This window comes from Vicugna pacos, chromosome 23 (assembly GCF_048564905.1).
Source record: "Vicugna pacos chromosome 23, VicPac4, whole genome shotgun sequence".
Classification (NCBI taxonomy): Eukaryota; Metazoa; Chordata; class Mammalia; order Artiodactyla; family Camelidae; genus Vicugna; species Vicugna pacos.
In genome coordinates, this window is record NC_133009.1 from 38,348,208 (window position 1) to 38,366,748 (window position 18,541).

At 61.9% G+C, this 18,541-nt stretch overlaps 1 protein-coding gene across 3 annotated transcripts in view; it reads left to right on the forward strand.

Moving 5' to 3' along the window:
• The window catches only part of LGR6 (leucine rich repeat containing G protein-coupled receptor 6), an 86,243-nt gene that overhangs the window by 24,794 nt on the left and 42,908 nt on the right, over positions 1-18,541 (forward strand). For all 3 annotated transcript variants that reach the window (XM_072948848.1, XM_072948849.1, XM_072948850.1), the window contains exon 4: positions 2,981-3,052. In XM_072948848.1, coding sequence (XP_072804949.1) covers positions 2,981-3,052 — 72 coding nt within the window. The remainder of the gene's footprint in view (positions 1-2,980; positions 3,053-18,541) is intronic.

Here is an 18,541-nt window from a genome sequence, read left to right on the forward strand (position 1 = left end):
ACCTTTCCTCAAAGCAAAAGGAAAGTGAGAATTGAAGAGGCCCTCTTATCACCTCCCCTAACGTCCCTCTTCCAGTGACCAGACGGCCCACTGGGGGAATGGGGATGGAAGGCACCCCTACCTGACCCCGGTCCATGGCTCGTTTGTCCCCACCGGGGCTGTCGTCCCCTGGCCCCACGCCTGTTGCTGTAATGCGTGTGGGTGGAAGGAGGTGGGAGAGGAGGTGCAGAGGGTCTGCGGGCAGGGGGAGTGTTCCCTGGGAGGTCACCTCACCACAGGGACTGGCTTGGGAAGACAATGAGTACCCTGGGGGCTGATTCTGGAGCAATAGAAGAGCGTTAGAGACTTCCCAAAGTGGTGAGCCACTCCCCGCCTCTCCTGCCCCCCAGCCCTGACTTGACCTGCAGGTCTTCTTTATACAGTTGAGCAGGTTGTTCACTGCACAAGAGCATCCGGCTAAGGGGTGGGAAGGGGCTGAAATCCAGTCCTGTGCCTGCCTTAGGGCTACATCCGTCTAGAAAGGAGTACCTTTTTCTAATTCGCTCCAGGTAGTCCCTGGGCTAGCAGTGGCCCTGTCCCTGTGGCCTGTGAGCTTCAGGCTCTGGCCAGTCAGCAGTCCCCAGCCCATCCCCTTCTTACTCCACGTGGTCGGACTCGGCACCGCTGGCCCCCAGCCTCTCTCTCGACCTGCCTCGGAGCCCCTGATCCCAGGGCTCTCTGGTCTCTCGTCTGCCCTTCCTCTGCTCAGCCTCTGTCACAGCCTGGTCTCCTGCCCCCCACCTCCCTCTCTGCCTCAGACCTGCCCTCCCTCTCACCAGCCCTCCTTCTCCTTCTTCCTGCCTCTTCTCTCCGTCCGTCCTGCTCCCATCAACACCGCTGCCTGCAGGACGATGGGGGAGGCGCCCTAAGCCAGACACAAGGCCCGGGCGGCCTGTGTGGAGGTGGGTCCCTGCCCAGCCAGGCCCCGACCTGCAGCCAGATCAGAGAGCAGGCTCTGTCTGTCGGGAATTCAGAGGACGTGAGACCCGTCCCTCGTTCCCGAGTCTCCAGCTTAGGGGTGAGCCTTTCTTCTTCGCCTGCTTTGGGCAAAAAGTCAAAGCTCCTGGAAGCTGCAGCCTTGCCCCTTCGCGGCCCAGCACAGTGGGCAGCTGGGTGGCTGGAGCCAGGGGCAGCCAGCTGTCCATCCCCTCCCGCCACTGACCCTGGGCCCCCAAAGCCTTCGTGTCCACTCTGCCTGCAGACCCCTCTGCTTCGGGGTGAGTGGGTGGTCTTGGGGAGCGTGTCCTTTTACTCAGTGCCTTCCAAGCAAGGGGCTTCACCTGCATCTGAGCAAGAAGTGCTTCACAGTGTCTGGTGTCTCCTTCTCCTGCCTCGGTGCCCTTTGTCACTCCTTTTCAGACCTGTACGAGAAAGACAGCAGAGCCCCCCCATTGGCACAATGTCCCCTCCGGTGCCAAGGGACAGGGTCACTTCAGCAGCTCCCTGGACCCTTGTCTGAGCTGCATCTTCCTTCCTGTGGGGCTGGGCTGTCCGGGTGGGACACCCGACCTCCATCCTGCCCTCCCAGAGGCCGAGGACCAACACGAGGGTACTTCCTCCTGACTCTCCCCCAGTGGCTGTGGCAGGACCCCTGCGTCCCTCCCCCAGCCCCACACCTGACCTGAGGTGTCACTCTTGGGCCTCGCCTTCCTCTGCTGGTTCTCCACGTCTTCGGCCCACAGGTTCCGGTCAAGCCCCTGCCTCAGGCCTTTTCCTGAGACTCTAGGTGGGGTCTCTGTCCCGCAGAGCCCTGAAGGCTGCGTGCTCGGGTTCACCGCCCCTGCCCAGCTCCACCATCGGGGCTGCCCTCAGGGAGGCCACGGTTCTTTCCTCCCGGGTCTGTGAGTAGATGCAGGAGTCTCTGAGGACTGGTGCCTGTTGGGTGAGGGGGCACCTGTGGCCAGAGCTCCTCATCCCACCCCACGCCTGGGGCCGTGGAGCTGGCCAGGGAGGAGCAACACCCTGCAGGGGGTAAGAGGTGGCTGGCACACATGGTCTCCCTGGAGGCCCCACCCGCAGCTCCAGAGCAGCCTGCCCTAGGATAGACCTGCTCCCTCGGGACAGTGCCTGGACAGGAGGGCCGGATGGCGGGCGTGCGGGCCGCCAGGTGGGGCCGCTTTCTGCCTGCCCCCAGCTGTTCCCTGACCCCTGGGTGGGCAGCCCCGCCCCATGGGCCTGCCTCCTCCTCATTTCTGGGCAGCTCTAGAGGCCGGCGGTGGATAGGGGGATGCTGCAAAGGCCGCTACCACCCAGGCCCTCCTCAGAGCCAGGCGGGCAGGACCCCCACCCAGGGCCCGAGTCTTCAGGGACTCCCTGTGCTTTGGAGTGACTTCCGCAGCCTTTTCTGAGGACAGCTCTGGTGCCTGGGGTCGGCAGTGCCACCCAAGGGGGCCCAGACCCCCCTTTCTCCCCTGCTGCCCGCTCCCTGACCCACCACCCTGCGGGGCCGGGAGGGCAGCCTCCTGGGGGATCTGTCCACAGGCCGTGTGCGATGGGGCCCCCGGGCTGTCCCGACACGCTGATCCGGACATCTCCGTTGGCTCTACAGATAGGCAGCCCACAGCTGCATGTCTGCCTGGGCCCCTCACCCTCCCCTTCCTCAGGGAACCCTCCGCCTCTCAGCTGCAGACAGAGAAGCGGAGGCCAGGCAGGAGTGACACCTTTCCCCGCGTCCTCCCGCACCGAAGTGCGAGGGAATCCCGTGCTCTGTTTCCTGGCCTCGCTGCTTCCCCAAGGGGCCCCTCTGCTTCTCTCCAGTCCTGCCTCGGCCCACGAGCCCTTCCGAGGCAGCCTCCCAGCCCGGGCCCAGCCCCCAACACCTCCACAGCCTCTGGACGCCTGCGGGGCTGGGAAGGGGCCAGGGCTCTCTGGGCTCCAAATAGGCCTGGCGTGGGGCCGTTCGAGGCCGTGCGGTCCTTCACGCCGTCTCCTTTCCTTCCAGGATGCTGCAGAACAACCGGCTGGGAGGCGTCCCTGCGGAGGCACTGTGGGAGCTGCCGAGCCTGCAGTCTCTGTGAGTCCATGGTGGGTGGGCCTGGACACCTGCTTCCTGGGCCTGAGTCGCGGCCCCGGCCCTCGGGCCCCTTCACTCCGTGTCCCTGTGGCGCGCTCCAGGCTTTGGTTTTTCTGGGGGCTTGTGGCAGGAAGTCGTGTGCACACTTGTGTGGGTGTTTTGGGGTCGGGAGGCACCCAGCCCCGCCGGAGGAGGGTGGGGACGGGGCCTCTGGTGCCGTCGTCCCGGGGTGTCTGGCCTTCTGCCAAGGAGCCTGGGTGGAGGTTGGCTGGAGGCTGCCGCCCCAGAGAAGCGTCAGGAGCCGTCTGTCTCCCCACCTCACCCGCTCTGACCCTCAGCTTGGTGGGGTGCCGCTCAGACACTCATTTCCCCAGAGTCCTGGACTCACTGGCCGCCCATGACCCGTCCATCCCTCCCTCCAGGGAGCCCTGCAGTTCCTCTCCTGTCCATTAGGGGTGTTGTGGCCCCAGGATGGACGCAGAAACAGGTGCTGTGGTCTCCCGGCACGTGATGGGTGCGCACCACGGGGCCTGGAACACAGTTGGTGCCTGACGCATGCCCTGTGAGGCAGCTGAATTTCTAGGTACATCTGCGTCTGACGGGAGAGAAGTCAAAGCTGGGAACCAGGACTGGGCCTAACCTTCAGCCATGGGGGTGACAGAGGCCCACTTAGCATGCGGTGTCTCAGGACAGAGGCCTCTGGTGTCCTGGCCTGTGGTCCCTGCCCCATCCTCTCGTCCTCACGACCCACCATACACAGAGGGCTGGCGTAGGGGCCCAGCCCTGCCACCCAACCCAGGCCTGTCTCCCTCCTTCCTGCCCTGACCCTCCACCCTCCCCAGATGGCGAAGTGGTAGAGCTGCCCCTACCTCCCCCATCCTCCTCCATTTCCACCCTCCACCCCTACAAGGGCTGGACCTCTGGGGGTCACCTCCTCTCCCTCTGTCCAGAGTCACCAATGAACAGGGTCAGGCCGCTGGTGTGCCCCTCGAGGCCAAGGTCAGAGGATCAAAGGCCAGGAAGGCTGGGCCTACTCCCCTCCCAGGAAAGACTAAACCATTGCTCCGGGCACCAGCGACGCAGGGGCAGTTTGACGTTTCGTGCAAAGTATCCAAGAAGTCTTCACAGGGGCAAAGACTTTCCCCAGACTTTTTCACACTTCCTCTGAGGTGAATGTTTTATACTGCGACTTGCATCTTTTTTGTGCTCAGGAACTCTGAAGGTCTCGTCTTCTAGACACGTGGGCCACACAGGCAGTTCCTGCGCTCCTGAGGGGTGGCAGCCCCGCGGCTGGGAGACCTAGCTGATCCAGCTGTCGCTCCTGCTGCCCGGGGTGGGGTGGGGTGTGGCAGGGCAGGGGCGCAGCACTCCCTAGGTGTGACGCAGACCTGACCAGCAGGCTTGGCCCCCTGCTGGGCTCTGGCACTCACTGTGGAGTCTCTGACCCTCTCTGTGCCCCGTGGGGGTGCTGACCTCCCCTGCCGAGCTCACAGGGCTCCATGAGGAGCAAAGCGCGGTCAGTGTGAGGACCTGGCACGGCTGTGATGTGTGCTGATGCGCCTGTGATTTTGCTCACTTGACTGGTCACCCACTCATTCTCTTTACACATGTTTTTGAGGCTTGGAGGCTTGGCTGGAAAGGCAAAACCTGAGTTTTTGCATCTTGAAGGATCAGGTGAAGAGGCAGGGAAGGGCGTTCCAGGCAGAGGGAACAGCATATGCAAAGACTCAGAGACAAGGAGGAAGTGAGTGAATTGCGGAGAGTGTGCAAGGGGGCGAGTCTGGCTGCCTGTTGTGGGGTGCTGGGGGCAGGGGCAGGAGGGAGTGAGACCTGGAATCAGGGAGGGATGAGGATTTGGACTTTGTGCTTAAGACCCTGGGGAGCCGAGGAAGGACTTTCAGCAGGAGAGTGATGCGATGGAGTTCGCATCATCGAACATCATGCTGGTAGCAGTCAAGGAGGACAGCCTGGAGGCAGGAGCCAGCGACTGGCTCCTATGCCGATAGATCATGATGGAGTCGACGGAAAGGTGGGGCAGCGGCTTGAGGAGCAGTTGACCGACTCTGGGGACATCAAGGAGCCGGGCCATCAGAACCCAGCCCTGGGGGTTGCGTCTCAGCTCCTTCGCTCCCTGTAAGGCCTGGGCGGTTACTGACCTCGGTGCGTCTGCTCCTTTTCCAGTAAAACGGAGGTGGGGAGAGCGCCCATGTCTCTCTACAGGATGGAAGGAAATACGGGCCGGCACCTCTGTGCTACTTCTGCCGCGGTTACTCTTACTGCTGGCGGGTTGACTGGAGGTGGGTGTGAGGGAGAGAAGGGGCCAGACTGACCACGGGCTCCGGGCTCGGACACCGGGCTGGACGGGAGGCCGGGGCTGGGAGCCTGGCGTGTGGCGGAGCTTAGTAAGGACGTGCCGAGCAAGTAGTGAGCCGTGAACCCCAGGGGACGAGCTCGGGGGGCGCAGGGCAAGGGGACGCTCAGGTCCCTTTGGACTTGTTGAGTTGAGGTGCCTGCAGGGAGGCGACCAGGCATCCAGGACAAGCTGGAACGCGGGTCGTTCTACCGAAGGACACCAGCGCGTGAGTGAGTGTTGTGCTCGTGTGGACGTGTGCGTGTGCGTGGGTGTGTTGGGAGTGGGGTGTTGTAGAACTCACTTAAAGGTTCTGTTCGGTGGCTGTTACCTCCTGAGATTTTGGAGCTGGGGGCCTCGAAGTGAGGCCCCGTCCCCCTGACTCAGGCAGAGTCTGGAGCACCAGGCCCAGCCTGCCGGGCTGAGGGGCGAGGGTGCGGCAGTGGTTGTGTCGAGCCCCCATGCCGGGCCAGCACTGTGTGTGGTGTTTTATACTCCTGACCTGACTTCATCCTCGCAAAGCCCCTCTCTGCTGTCAGACGAGGGAGCAGAGGCTCAGACAAGCTCTGGGGAGGGCAGGGCCACCCGGGGATGCTGGACTTCGAAGGCTGTGTCCTTCTGTCACGGCTGAAAGGAAGCCTCTTTGGTGGCCATCGTCAGGTGCCTGCCCTCCTTCCCCACAAGTGCTGGCAAAACGAATGCCTGTTGGGAGTCAAAGGATTGGGAATGAGTCTGGGGACACATCCCTGCCTGTGCCTCTCTGCTCCTGGGAGAGGTGTGTCCACAGCAGGCCAGGCCCCAGGGACTCGGCTGTTCCAAGGTCCCGTGGACATTCCTGGAATGTTGGTGGAGGTCCCACTCTTCCCGGCCAGAATCAGATGTCCGGCCTGGGAAGCGGGCTTGGGGAGAGCGGAGTGGCCAGTGGGGCAGGGGCCCAGAGACTCAGCTCCCCATGGCGCCCCTCCCTGGCCGCGTGGGAAGGAGAGGTGGCCGCACCAGATGTGTCACGCCAGGCTGGGGCCATGGCCAAGAGAAACCGCAAGCAGCCAGCCGAGCCCAGGGAAGGCAGGAACTGGGTGGGGGTGAGGAGGGTCCACGGAGAAGCAGGAGAACAGCCCAGAAAGACCCAGGCCGGGCCGGGGGGGCCCGAGCAGAACCAGGGAAGCGCAGCGGCAGCAGCAAAGGGAGGAAACAGGAAGCAGCCCGGCCTGGCCCCCCACCCCAGCCCCGGGAGAAGCGCGTGACTGCTGGGGGCGCCCCGAAGCCCCAACCCCGTGCCGAGCTGCGAAGTTCACCAAGAGCCATGTCAGACTCCAGACAGACCCAGCTGGCACCGGCGCAGCCCCCAGCCCCGGCCGCCTGCCGGGGGTCGGCGGGCATGGGGCTGCTCCTGAGCCGCTGGCGATGCTGCGGGCCTGTTCTCGGGGGCTCTGCCAGGGCTGGTCTCCCCGAGCGCGCCCAGGCCCCTGGGAATTGGTGAGGTGGGAGGAGGACAGGCCTGAGCTTCGCCAGGAGAACATGGCCAAACCATGCCGCCCAGTGCCCGAGGCTTCTGAGGGACTGGGGGGGGCTTCCTGGGGAGAGCAGCCAGCACAGGGCTTCTGAGAAGGCCCCCTCATCCAATGCCTTTGGCCCTCCTCCGAGGGACGGCCGTCCCAGAGACCGGCGATGGCCAGCGCTCCGTGGCCGTCTCCGTGTGTGAGCCGCTTCTCCTCACAACCTCCCTTCACGTCCCAGCTCTGTGGGAGGGACATCCTGGTAGCCTCATCACCCTAATTTCATAGCCTGAGGCACAAGGACACAGACAAGCGGTAGCAGGGCCGGGGCGGACACTCGGGCCGCCCAGCCTGTAGTCCATGCACGCACTCAAGGTGATTCTGAGGGCGCTGCTGGAGCAGAAGAGAAGCCCTGAGAGACAGGCCAGCCGCGTTGGCAGAGCACCTGCTCTGCGGCTGGCCTTGGAGCGTGCCCCCCGCTGGGGGTGCCCAAGGGCCCTGGGACTCTGGCTGCACTGCTGTGACAACGTGTCACAGACAGGGGGGCTGACAAACAGCAGAGATCCACCTCCAACCGCACCCGAGCCTGGCCGTCTGGGTTCTGGCGAGGACCCTCTCCCGAGCGCAGACCGTCGGCTTCCGCTGCACCTTCACGCCGGGGACGGAAGTTCCCTCCTGACCTGCTCACTGGGGCTCCGCGCTCATGGCCCGTTACCTCCAGGGCCTTGCTTCCTAGTCCATCGTGTTGGGGTGGGGGGTGGAAGCGTGACTTTTGCGGGGACATAAACATTTACCCGTAACTAGGGGACAGGGCTGGGCTGGGGCTGCTGACACTCTGGCATCAGCATTGAACCCTAGAGACCCCTGGTCCCGACCCGGGAGAGGGCGTGGGGCTGGCTGTAACTAATAACACCCACTAGTGAAGGGCCTTAGGACGCTGTCACCAGGAAGAGCTCTTCTGTCTCACGCGCACAAGGGGGAGTCAGCCGTTTTGCAGACGGATCTGAGGGCGGGGCCCTGCCCCAGACAGAGCCTGGTGGAACGCGCAGGGTCTTCTCGTGGTGAGCGCCGGCCTCCCTCCCCACTCAAGCCTCCTGGAAGCACATCTTCAGGAGGCCCCCGGGGGGGCCTGGCCAGTTTCAAGAGAAGGAGCCAATTGTGCACGGGGTTGGGGCTCCCTGCAGGAGGCACTGTCTCCGACGCCTGAGTACTGAGGAAGGAGGAAGCTCACGGGACCAAGAAGTTGGGCTCACACGGTCTGGAGGGAACTTGCAGAGCAGTGGTTCTCCAAGCCGGGTCCCTGGGCCAGCAGCACTGGCCCCACCTGGGAATCTGCCGGAAATCCACACTCCCAGGCCCCCCCGGACCTGCCGAATCAGAAACTCTGGAGGTGGGACCAGTAATTGCATTCACAAGCCCCAGGGGGTTCTGACATCCACTGAAGAGTAAGAGCCAGTTATGGAAGAGGGGCGTGTCAGTGTCCTGGGGCTGCCACAGCAATTCCCCGTGCATGCACTGGCGGCTGAAGCAGCAGGTGGTTGCCTCAGTCCTGGGGGCCCGAGGTCTGAATCGCGGGTGTCAGCCGGGCCACGTTCTGCCTCGGGCCCCTTCATCTTCTGCTGTGCCGGCCTTCCTGGGGCTGCGTCTCTGGGCCTTCCCGTGGCCTCCCCTCTCCTCTGTGTGTCTCTGTGCCTCTTACAGGGAAGCTTGTCGTTGGGTTTAGGGCCGCCCAGATACTTGGGCTCCTTAACTTAGTTACACCTGCGAAGACCCTTTTCCAAAGAAAGTTCTGCCCTCAGGTTCTGGGAGTTGGGCTCACCATCTCGGACGGCACCATGCAACCCACTAAAGAGTACGGGGGTGTCAGAGAAGGGCGAGTGAGGGTCCTGCGGAGAATGGCGGGGTGAGACGCTGAGAGCAGAGTCAGAAGGGAACAGGAGGTCTGGTGAGGGCAGCGGCCCGCGGACCGGCTGGGCTGCAGTGAGGGCCTCGCGTGATAAGGCCCCGCACTGGGGAGGAGGGGGCAGCGGGCCTGGAGGCTGGGTGACTCTGATCCCAGGCCTTGTCCTGGAGGTGTCCGGCCTGCCGTGGACCAGCCCCCGAGCTGCCCCCGAGCTCTCAGGTGATCTGGTGAATGTTGTCGGCACCTCCCAACTTACCCGCCAGCCAGAGAGGGACAGAGGCCCAGCTGCGCGGTGGGGCCCCCGCAGGTCCCCAGGGATCGCGAGGTGGCAGCTGGCCTCCCTGGCACGGCTATTTCAGGCTCCATGATTACATGCTACTGGATTTGGACCTCCCCAAGGTTCCGGGAGTTGATTGCTACATGCGTCTGGGGCAGAGGCTGCTTCGAGGTGGGTGGGGGCGGGCACGCGGGCTCCGCATGTGCTGATGGTCTGAACACGGGCGTTTGGCCCCTGGAGCTCCAAGGGGAGCGTCTGTGTGGGCTGGGCCCTGGGTCCTGCGGAGGCGCCTTCAGCCATAAATGCTGGTCTGGGAAGGAGGGAGGTGGCCCGAGCTGGCCCACCCAGGAGCAGCCTGGTACCTCGGCCCCACGGGGAGCACCCCAGCCTGGGCTCCCGGGTCTCCTCAGCCCCAGGAGCTCCCGCTGGCCTAGGCCTAGGGGCCCAGGAGAGGCAGGGCACCCAGGCGGGGGTGTGGGAGCTGACCACGCAGATTCGGTTTAGCTGCACTTGGCCCCCAGCAGAGCCAAGATGTGCGGTGATCCCCTCCCTCACGGGGAGGTGACAGAAGCAAGGTTCCTCCCTGCTCTTCCTGAGCAGCCGATGCCAGTGCAGAGCCCTGGCCTGGGTTCCAGGTGTGTCCGGAGGGAGGAGGACACCTGACCCCGGGCATTCATCCATCTGACTGTCCATCTGTGCATCTGTCCGTCTGTCCTTTCACTCATCCATCCACACATCTGTCTGTCCGTCCATCCATCCACTCTTGCATTTATCTGCTTGCTCATTCAAGCTTTGCTGAGCACCTGAAATGCCTGAGATCACTAATAAGACAAGGGCCTCACGTTTCAGCAGCTCATGGTTTGATGTGGTCCCCCCCACCCCACTATGGACAGAAAGTCAGCACGGGTGAATGTGATGTGAAGTTAGTGCGTGACGGCAGAGGGCGTTGATGGGCACAGGGGGAGCCGGGTGAAGCCCAGTGTGCAGCGAGAGCCACGCTGCAGTCTGTGTTTGGTGGGCCTCCTGTGGTGCCAGGCTGTGGGCTAAGGCCCAGCAGACACCACCTCCTCTGTCCCCTGGGACGAGCCTCTGAGGGAGGTCCCATGACCCCCATGCCGCAGGTGAGGGAACCAGGGGTCAGGAGCTGACCACAGAATTGGTGAATGGTCTGTCCGCACGTGTGCTCTTAGCCAGGACCCTAGGCCATGCGGGAGACCAGCTGGGAGGAACCAGAGGTCTGGTCCCCAAGGAACCCGCACGCAGCACGAGGGCAGAGCGGCTCCCCAGGCCCTTCTCCGTCTGGAGCTGGACTCTCTAGGGCCGGATTTGCCAGAAACTCCCCCCGCCCCCGGTGGTGCCTGATGCAGAGCCGGATAGGGAACCGGGCTCTGACCCTGGTCCTCAAAGTGTGGTTCACGGAGCAGCAGCGTCTGCCTCAGGGGCGGTGAGTCAGGCAGACGCTCAAGCTCCGCCCAGACAGAGGGATCAGAATCCACATTTATCAAGACCCCGCCCCCCCACCTTCCTGCGATTAGCAACTAAAACTTCAGACTCAGAGTTCTTTGCTCCAGGAGCCTCTGGCCCCCTACAGTCACCAGCACTCACAGGACGGAAATGTGGGGCTTGGGCTGGTTTGATTGTGGACCTGCCAAGAGGCCATGAGGTGTACCAGATGACCTTGCATGCAGGCTGCAGCTGGAGACATAAAGGTTAGCCTTGGGGAAGACCACCCCAGCTGTCTACAACCACAGGGAGGGAAAGGCCAGAGGGCTTTCTGAAGGTCCTCACTCATACTCCCCTTGTCTGGCCTGCAGGACCATCTCACTCTGTTTCCCTCCTGACGTTTTCTGGGAGTGCAGACATCTTTTCAGATCTCTGAAACGTTCTCCCTCAGAACTCTGTCCGCCCAGAGTAGAGGTGAGGGGTGGCTCTGATCCCAGCCAGGAAGAGGTGGAGACAGCACCTGTGTGCTGCCGCCAGCCTTCCACTGCCGCTGTCCGTCCCCTACTGCCCCTCCCCGGCCCCGCAGCCATCGGGAGAGGAGACTGGTCAGGGGCTGGCAGAGTGTGATCTTTTTCGAGATCTATGAGTAATTTTCCACCCGTTTATGAGCCTTTGGAGCCCAGGTGACTGCCAGCTGCTCACCGGTGTGAGGAAATCCACATAAAACCAGAAAAGGCAGTGGGCTCAGGCGGGGCCACGGCAGAGCCCGCGTGGGTGGAGGCTGCCTGCCCCAGACCACAGGGCCTCAGGATACCAGTGGGAGGCACCACAGGCCACCCGGTCCACCCTCCTCTCCTGCAGGTGGGGAAGCCAGCCACGGAGGGGAGGGGTGGCTCTGGGGAGGGGAGGCGACGCTTCAGTGTCTCCAGCGAGCTGGAACCCAGGCCGGGCCTGCAGATGCTTTTCCGCCCCTGACTGAAGGGGGACAGTCTTTTCTGGGGCCCTGTGACTGCTCTAGCCAGATGGCTCTAAGGTCAATTGTTTCAGAATGTGGCCCCCCCACCCCAGGGACTCTCATGGAAGTGGCTCCCCCTCCCTGGTCCCAACACCTGGTTTTGGACTTAGAGCCGGCTCCTTCCCCGCCACTCCGGCAAGGACCCTCAGAAGGGGCTGGGGTGGCGGGGAGGGAGGCGGGATGGCCCCTGGTGTTTGACGGGGGTGACCTCCGGGGGCCCTGGCAGCCATGGAGAGGAGACCCCCGCACAAACAATGCCCCCGAGGAAAGAGCAAGCCTGGCGTCGCAGCCCATCCTCCTCCCGCGCCCTGAGTCTCCCTGGCGAAGGGGCCCTTCCTCAGGGGGCCGCTCTCGGGGTCCTGCCTCACTGCCTGTGCTTGGGGAGCCGGGGAGCACAGCGCCTCTCTGGGGCTGGAGGCCTCAGGGGACCTGGCAGAGGTGACCTTGGCGCCACATCTCCCCTCGGGGCCCAGCTCTGCAGTTTGGAACAAGGCAAGGGAGGAGGAGGAGTGGGCAGGGGCAGAGGGCGGGAGAGGGCGGGACTTGCTCCGGGCCTCTCCGGGGGACAGGCGTCACCCCAAGGCCCCCGGCCGCCGCCGCCTCTCTCCTCCAGCCCCACCCACAAGCCATTTGTCACCTCCAGGCCGGCTTCTGCGGCCCCCGTCCCTCATGGAGGTCCTCCCAAGGCCAGGCCCGTCCCAGCCTCCTTGTGGTATCTCTCAGCAGCCGGGGAGGCGCTGACCCCTCTCTCCTCGGAGTCTGTCTTCTGCGCACTCCCTCCCCACTTTCCCCCGCCACCCCACCGATGGCACGATTCTCAAGTCCACACCTCCAGCCTCAGCTGCTGTTGGAATCTCCACTCGTGGCCCACAGGATGTCCCCTCAAGTGCTCACCACCTTCCCTCCCGTGGTGTTCCACACCCAGCATCTCTGTTGTTACTTATTTCCTGATCCACAACTTGGCCCTCACCCTTGACCCTCTCTCCTTCACGCCTGCGTCCTGTCAGTCAAGTCCCAGTGACCATGCGTCCTGCTTGCTCTGAGTGAGCCCTTCGCCCTGCACTCGCTGTGGCCACATCACCTGCCCAGCTCACCCCTGCCTGAGTCACTGCCACAGCCTCCACCTGGGCCCTCTGCTTCCGTCCTGGATTTACCCCCATCTTCCCCACTCGGCAGTCCAAGGGGCCTTAGAACACAAGCCTGATCACATCACCCGACTGCTTAAAAATCTCCGTGGCCCCCGAAGCCCTGAAGACAGGGCCAAGCTCCCTGCTGGGCTGCAGGACATGCCATCTGCCCCAACCCCCCACCCGTGCAGCAGAGGAGCCCTGCTCACCTGCTCAGGTCTGGGCTTCGCTGTCCCACCTGCCGGAAGCCTTTCCTGCCTCCACGTTCATCCTGCAGGGGCCCCCGCTGCACCCCCCGGGCAGCCTGCTCACCTGCTGCCACCCTTTACTTCCCTGTCTGTGTTTCCCTCCGTGCTCTGAGTTCGTGAGGGTGGAGACTGTCCCTTTTTGACTCAGGATTCCCCGCACCTGGTACTGGGCCTGACACACACTGGGCACTGCATGGTTTTTGGCTATAAAAATGTACGGATTAGTGAGTGAGGAAACAAGGCAGAGAGGTGAAGTAACTGGCTCAGTAATGAGCTGTGTGTAAGAACAAGAACTGAGACTCAGGTGTGTCTGCTCCTGAGGCAATGGTCTTTCTGCCACCACCTGTACCTCCAGAACACCTTCCTCAGCTTCCTCAGCACACCCAGGAAGTCCCAGGAAAGGGGGAGCCCCGGGGGGTCCGCCCCCATCCCTGTCCTCTCTCCCCGACAGAGGGGAGAGTACACGGAGCTGGGAGGGAGAAGCGCGGGGCAGCGGGGCTCAAAGGGAGGAGGACGTGCGGCCTCGGGCTGCGAGGTGGGCCCCCGGGCTGTGTTTGCGCGGCGTGGGCTGCGGCCCAGCCCTCGGTGGCTTGCTGTCAGGGTCTGCACGTCAGTACATGTATCAGTCCAAATAGACAGAAGTGGGAGATAAACATGTTGTTTTTTTAAAAAGCCATACAGTGGCTTCCAAAGCCAAGAATAACATTAGGGTTACCTGCCACATGGGGATGGTCTCTGCCCCTGTGGGGAATGGGGACCTTACTCTCCGAGGAGGCAGGGCTGGGCAGGTGCCCTCCCTGGCACCCTAGTTCCCAGAGCTCTGGGTGGGGCGGGGGGTGAAGTTCTGCCTAAGTGGTGGCCGTGGGGGATGGGCAGGAGGCTCTGTCCCCCAGACCACGGCTCTTCCCTTCCTGCTCTGTCCAGCTGGCAGGAATGAGGCTGAGGCCTCCTCAGGGAGCCCCCGCAACAGCTGCCTCGGCCCCCAGCCCCTGGCCCCTGTGCCTCTCGGCTGCGTGTCTGTTGACCCGGGCCCTGGAACATCTGGGTGGGCCGAAGCCGGAAGGGAGGGCAGAGGGCGGGGGTGGGGCCTGGGGCGGGGAGGCTGGACGCCAGCTAAGCCATGCCATTTCTTAGTCCTGCTGCTGGCTGGGGTGGACTGCATCGAGCGAGCGAGCGGCAGGTGAGGGCGGGCCCAAGGCTCCTGAACGTCATCAGACGGCACTTGGCACTCACGGCACCTCTGATCAGAGCCCACAGGCCCTGAGGCCGGTGGGGCCCGTCTTCCCGTGAGTTACACCTGCTTGCTTTCTGCGGGGTAGGCCGTTAGGTTGGTTGGTTTGTTTATTTCTTTATGGAGGTACTGGGAATTGAACCCAGGACCTCACGCATGCCAAGCAGTCACTCTACCGCTGAGCTGTACCCTACGCCCCGAGTTACACCTGCTTTCACACTGGTGTGCCTGGTGCCTGTTCTCCACCCACTCCAACGAGGTCACTCACCCCCAGCACCCCCGGCTCCCCAAACATATCTTCCTTGACCTCCAAGCCTTGGCTTGAGCTGTTCCTCTTCCTCTCTGCTGCCTAAACCAATACAACACACCTCCTCCAGGAAGTCCTCTTGGACTGATTCCACTCACCTTTCAGCACACTGAGTACACTAAATGCCAGAACCAGGCATCCCTAGTTCCATGACCAGGGTGGCAGGTGGGGAGGCCCTAGCCAGGGCAGATCAAGAAGGATCCAGGTGGAGCTCTCTTGCTTTGTTGCTCCTGCTGGACCTGGAGCCTGCCCATAGCTACTCGAGTCCGAGAGTCAGAAGGAGAAGGGAAAAAGGCTTCAGGAGTGTTGCTGGTGGCCACTCACCTCCCCCGTGATCCAGGCCCTCGAGTATCTGTCGACACAGGGCTGGCAGGCTGGCTCAGGCTGGCTCAGGCTTGGCCGCAGTGGTGGCTCCCAGAGAATCTGTCCTTTCAGGTGAAAGGGTGGTTTGGGATTTCAAGGTCTTCCTCTGAAATAGCCGCTGCTTGTCGTTGAAAGCCAGCACTGCCCCTTTCTAGACGAAGGGTCACGACAATTTGTCTGCACCTTCTGAGCCTTGGTTTTATCATCTGTAAACTGGGGTAATGAAGACTCACGAGACACTTGGTGCTCCGACAGGCGTGGCCCAGGTCAGGTAACCGTGGCGCTGTGGTTAAGACTGTGATCAGACTGACCTGTGGGCCTGTCCCACAGTGTCGGCGCTCTCCGTGTGGGGCCCCGAGACTGTGTGGCCCAGAGAAGTCTGGCTGTGAGGAGCTGGGGTAAGGGGTCCTTCAGCCCTGCCAGGCTTTGCTACAAAACCAGGTCTCCCAGAGAGGGTGGGTGCTCCCCTCCTGAGGGGCCAGCCACCCCTCAGTGGCTGTGGCTTTCCTTCCATGGCCCACATCTGTGGTCAGCACCCTCCCCGTGCCGGTCAGGCACACCAGCTCCAGGGGGAACCTAGGTAGAGGTTCGGGACAATGACACAAGCAGGCCAGGCCAGAACTCTTGGGGACGCGCGGGAGGGTTGGGAGGGCAGCAGGAAGGGGTGGGGCCCACGCGAGCCGGGCAGGCATGGACGGCCCTCCAGGGCACCAGGCCTCGGAGCTGGGGTTTGAATCCGTGTCGTCTGACGTCCGGCTCCTTCCACTATTCTGCAAAGGTGAGGAGTTTGACTGTGAGTTTTTCTTTTTCATAGATTTATTTTCAAAGAGCAGAACACGTAGGCAGTTTAAATACGAGTCCAGCCTAATTGCTCTGAGCTGGTCAGCAGTGATGCTAGACTGTTTCACCTCCAGACCCTCCTGGCCGAGTGTCTGCCTGGGGAGGAGAGGTCTGACACCCCATTCACCACGGCCTTCCTATCTGCAGTGTGGTCTGCGGCTTCTCGTGCACCAGCCACGTCTCCACGCCCACATCGGGGTTTCAGACCCACCCCCACCCCCACGGCCGTGATCACCCCCAGCTGGTACAAACTCAGCTCAGGGCTTCATAAAGCTTCTCGAAGTTACTGAGAGCTTTTCTGCGGCAGTCTTGTCGGAGTTTCCAGACAGCTTCAAAGTGGGTGTCACTGTCCTGTTGGCCGAGCCGTGAGCCCACCTGGAGCCGAGACTCGGGGCCCGGAGGAAACTGTGTCGTCGAACGTCAGATGCCTTGAAATAAATGCCCAAAGCTTTTAGGGCCTTAAAGAACCCCTGTCATCTGGTTCTAACCGTGGCCCTTTGGACACGGAGTCACAAGGCTGGTGGTCCTGGGAGCCTGGCAGCCGCTTCTGAGGTGAACGGGAAGCTCTTCGTGCCAGGGTCCCTCCTGGCTGGGGGGGCGCCGAACTCCGTGAAGAGACGCCCTTGAGCTGGTATTGAAGGTACAGTAAAAGGTGAAGGACCGGGTGGAGATGAGAGGACGGCCTCTGTGAGGGGGAGGGCTGCCGATCAGGGCTGGAGGGCACACTGGATTTGGGGGATGGCAGCCCCGGGCGGGCCTGGCGCCCTGGCTGGCGGTGCCCTGGGGCAGACCTGCAGAGGAGGGAGGTCTGCAGCCAGGGCTGGCCCTTCAGTGACCAGCTGAGGCCACCGAGGCCAGTTAGGAGACCCTGCGGGACAGAGCCTGGACCACAGCCCAGGCCCGGGGTCCACTGCCAGGACCTGGTGACCAGTTGAGGGGAGATCAGGGGAAGGGGCGGCAGAGCACGGGGCTTCTGCTGCTCAGTCGGAAACCCTCCCTCCCGGCCCCCGTGCCCTGCCCCACCTGCACACTCCAGAGCCTGGGACGTAGTTATACACAGACGCGCTTTGTTTTGAAAACACACGTTTGGTTTTGGTCTGACTCATTGTAGAAAATTTAGAAAATACAAAAAAGGAAAAGAAAATAGAAACCGGGCGCGAGGCTCGTCAGCACGTCCGCGCGCGTCTCTGAGCACACGTGCTCTCACACACGCCTCCTTGCGGTGCGTTGAATCTTTGCCTGCTCCACTCTTCCTTCAAGTCGCGCCAGTGCTGGACTGGCGTGGTTGTTTCAGGGTCACATGCTTTCACAATTTGAGATCTAATTCACATAGTACAAAACTCACCCTTTGAGTGTTTTTAAGCGTGTTTGCAAACTGTCCGACCATCGCCACTAATCCAGCACACGCTCCACCCCCGAGAAAGCCTGTCCTCGCTTAGCTGTCCCTCTCAGCCCGCTTCCCGCCTCCCTGACAACCACACAGCTGCGTTCTCTCTCTCTGGGTCTGCCTGCTGTGGGCGTCGCACGTAAATGGAATCCCGCAAAACACAGCTTCCTGTGTCTGCTCCTCTCACCTCACGTGATGTGTTCCAGGCTCACCCGCGTATGTGTTCACGGATCTGTCAGTGCTTTGTCCCTTTGAGGGCTGAATAGTGCTCCGTCGTTTGGGTGGACCACGACTTGCTTACCTGTTGCCAGGTGGTAGACATCAGGTTGTCCTCGCTTTTTGGTTACTGTGAGCAGTGCTGCTGTGAACATCTGTGTTTTCGGTTCTCCTGGGCATACAGCTGGGCGTGAATTTGCTGGGTCATATGGTAACTCTATGTGCAACTCTTTGAAGAACTGCCAAAACATCTTCCACGGGACTGCGCTGCCCCACACCCGCACCACCGCTGCAAGAGGGTTTGCGGGGCCCCGCGCCCTGCCAGCGTGCGCCTGTGCCGCTCCGAGGACGGCCGTCCTGGCGGGTGTGCCGCGGCCCCTCGCTGTGGTCTGACTCTCGCGGCCCTGGTGGCCGACGGTGTCAGGCCTCTTTTCCTGTGCCTGCTGGTCGTTTGCTCACCGCGTTTGGGGAAAGGCCTGTTCAGACCCTTCGCCCACTCTTAACCGGGTTGTCTTTTTCTGCTGCTGATCTGCCGCAGGTCTTTAAATGGCCCAGACGCAGGGGGTGCTCTGCCCTTCCCGGTGTGTGACTTGCCGTTTTCTCCTGTTCTGAGGCGCGTCCTTTCACTCCCATGACGATGCCCTTTGGTGAGCAAAGGTTTTCATCTGGATGAAGGCCAGTTTATCTGCTTTTTCTTTTGTTTCTTAGACTTTTTGGTGTTTTATTTAAGGAACTGTTGCCTAATCCAAGGTCAGGAAGATTTATGGCTCTGTTTCCCCCTAAAAGTCTCATGTCTTTGATCCTTCTGAGTCAGTGTTTGTAAGTGGTGTGAGGTAGAGGCCCCGTTTTATTCTTTGCCGTGCAGTTAGCGAGTTCTTTCAGCACAACACTTCATCGCCCCAAAGGCTGTTCTTTGAAAAGACTGTTCTTTACCCGTTGAATTGTCTTAGATCCTTGTTGATAATCAGTTGCCCATAAACACGCACATTTACTTCTGGAGCCTTAGTTCTGCTCAGTTGGCCTCTACGTCTGTCCTCAGGCCAGTGCCGTCCGTCTTGATCTCTGTCGTTCTGTAGCAGGTTTTGAAATCAGGAAGTGTCAGTCCTCCCACTTTGTTCTTCTTTTTTAAGGTTGTTTTGACTGTTCCAGCTCCCTGCATTTCCATGTGGATTTTAGGTGTAGTTCAGTGACAAACACATCACATCACACTGTGTCACCATCACCACCATCCATCCACAGATCACCTTCTGTCTTGCAAAGCTGGAAGTCTGTGTCCACCAAAAGCA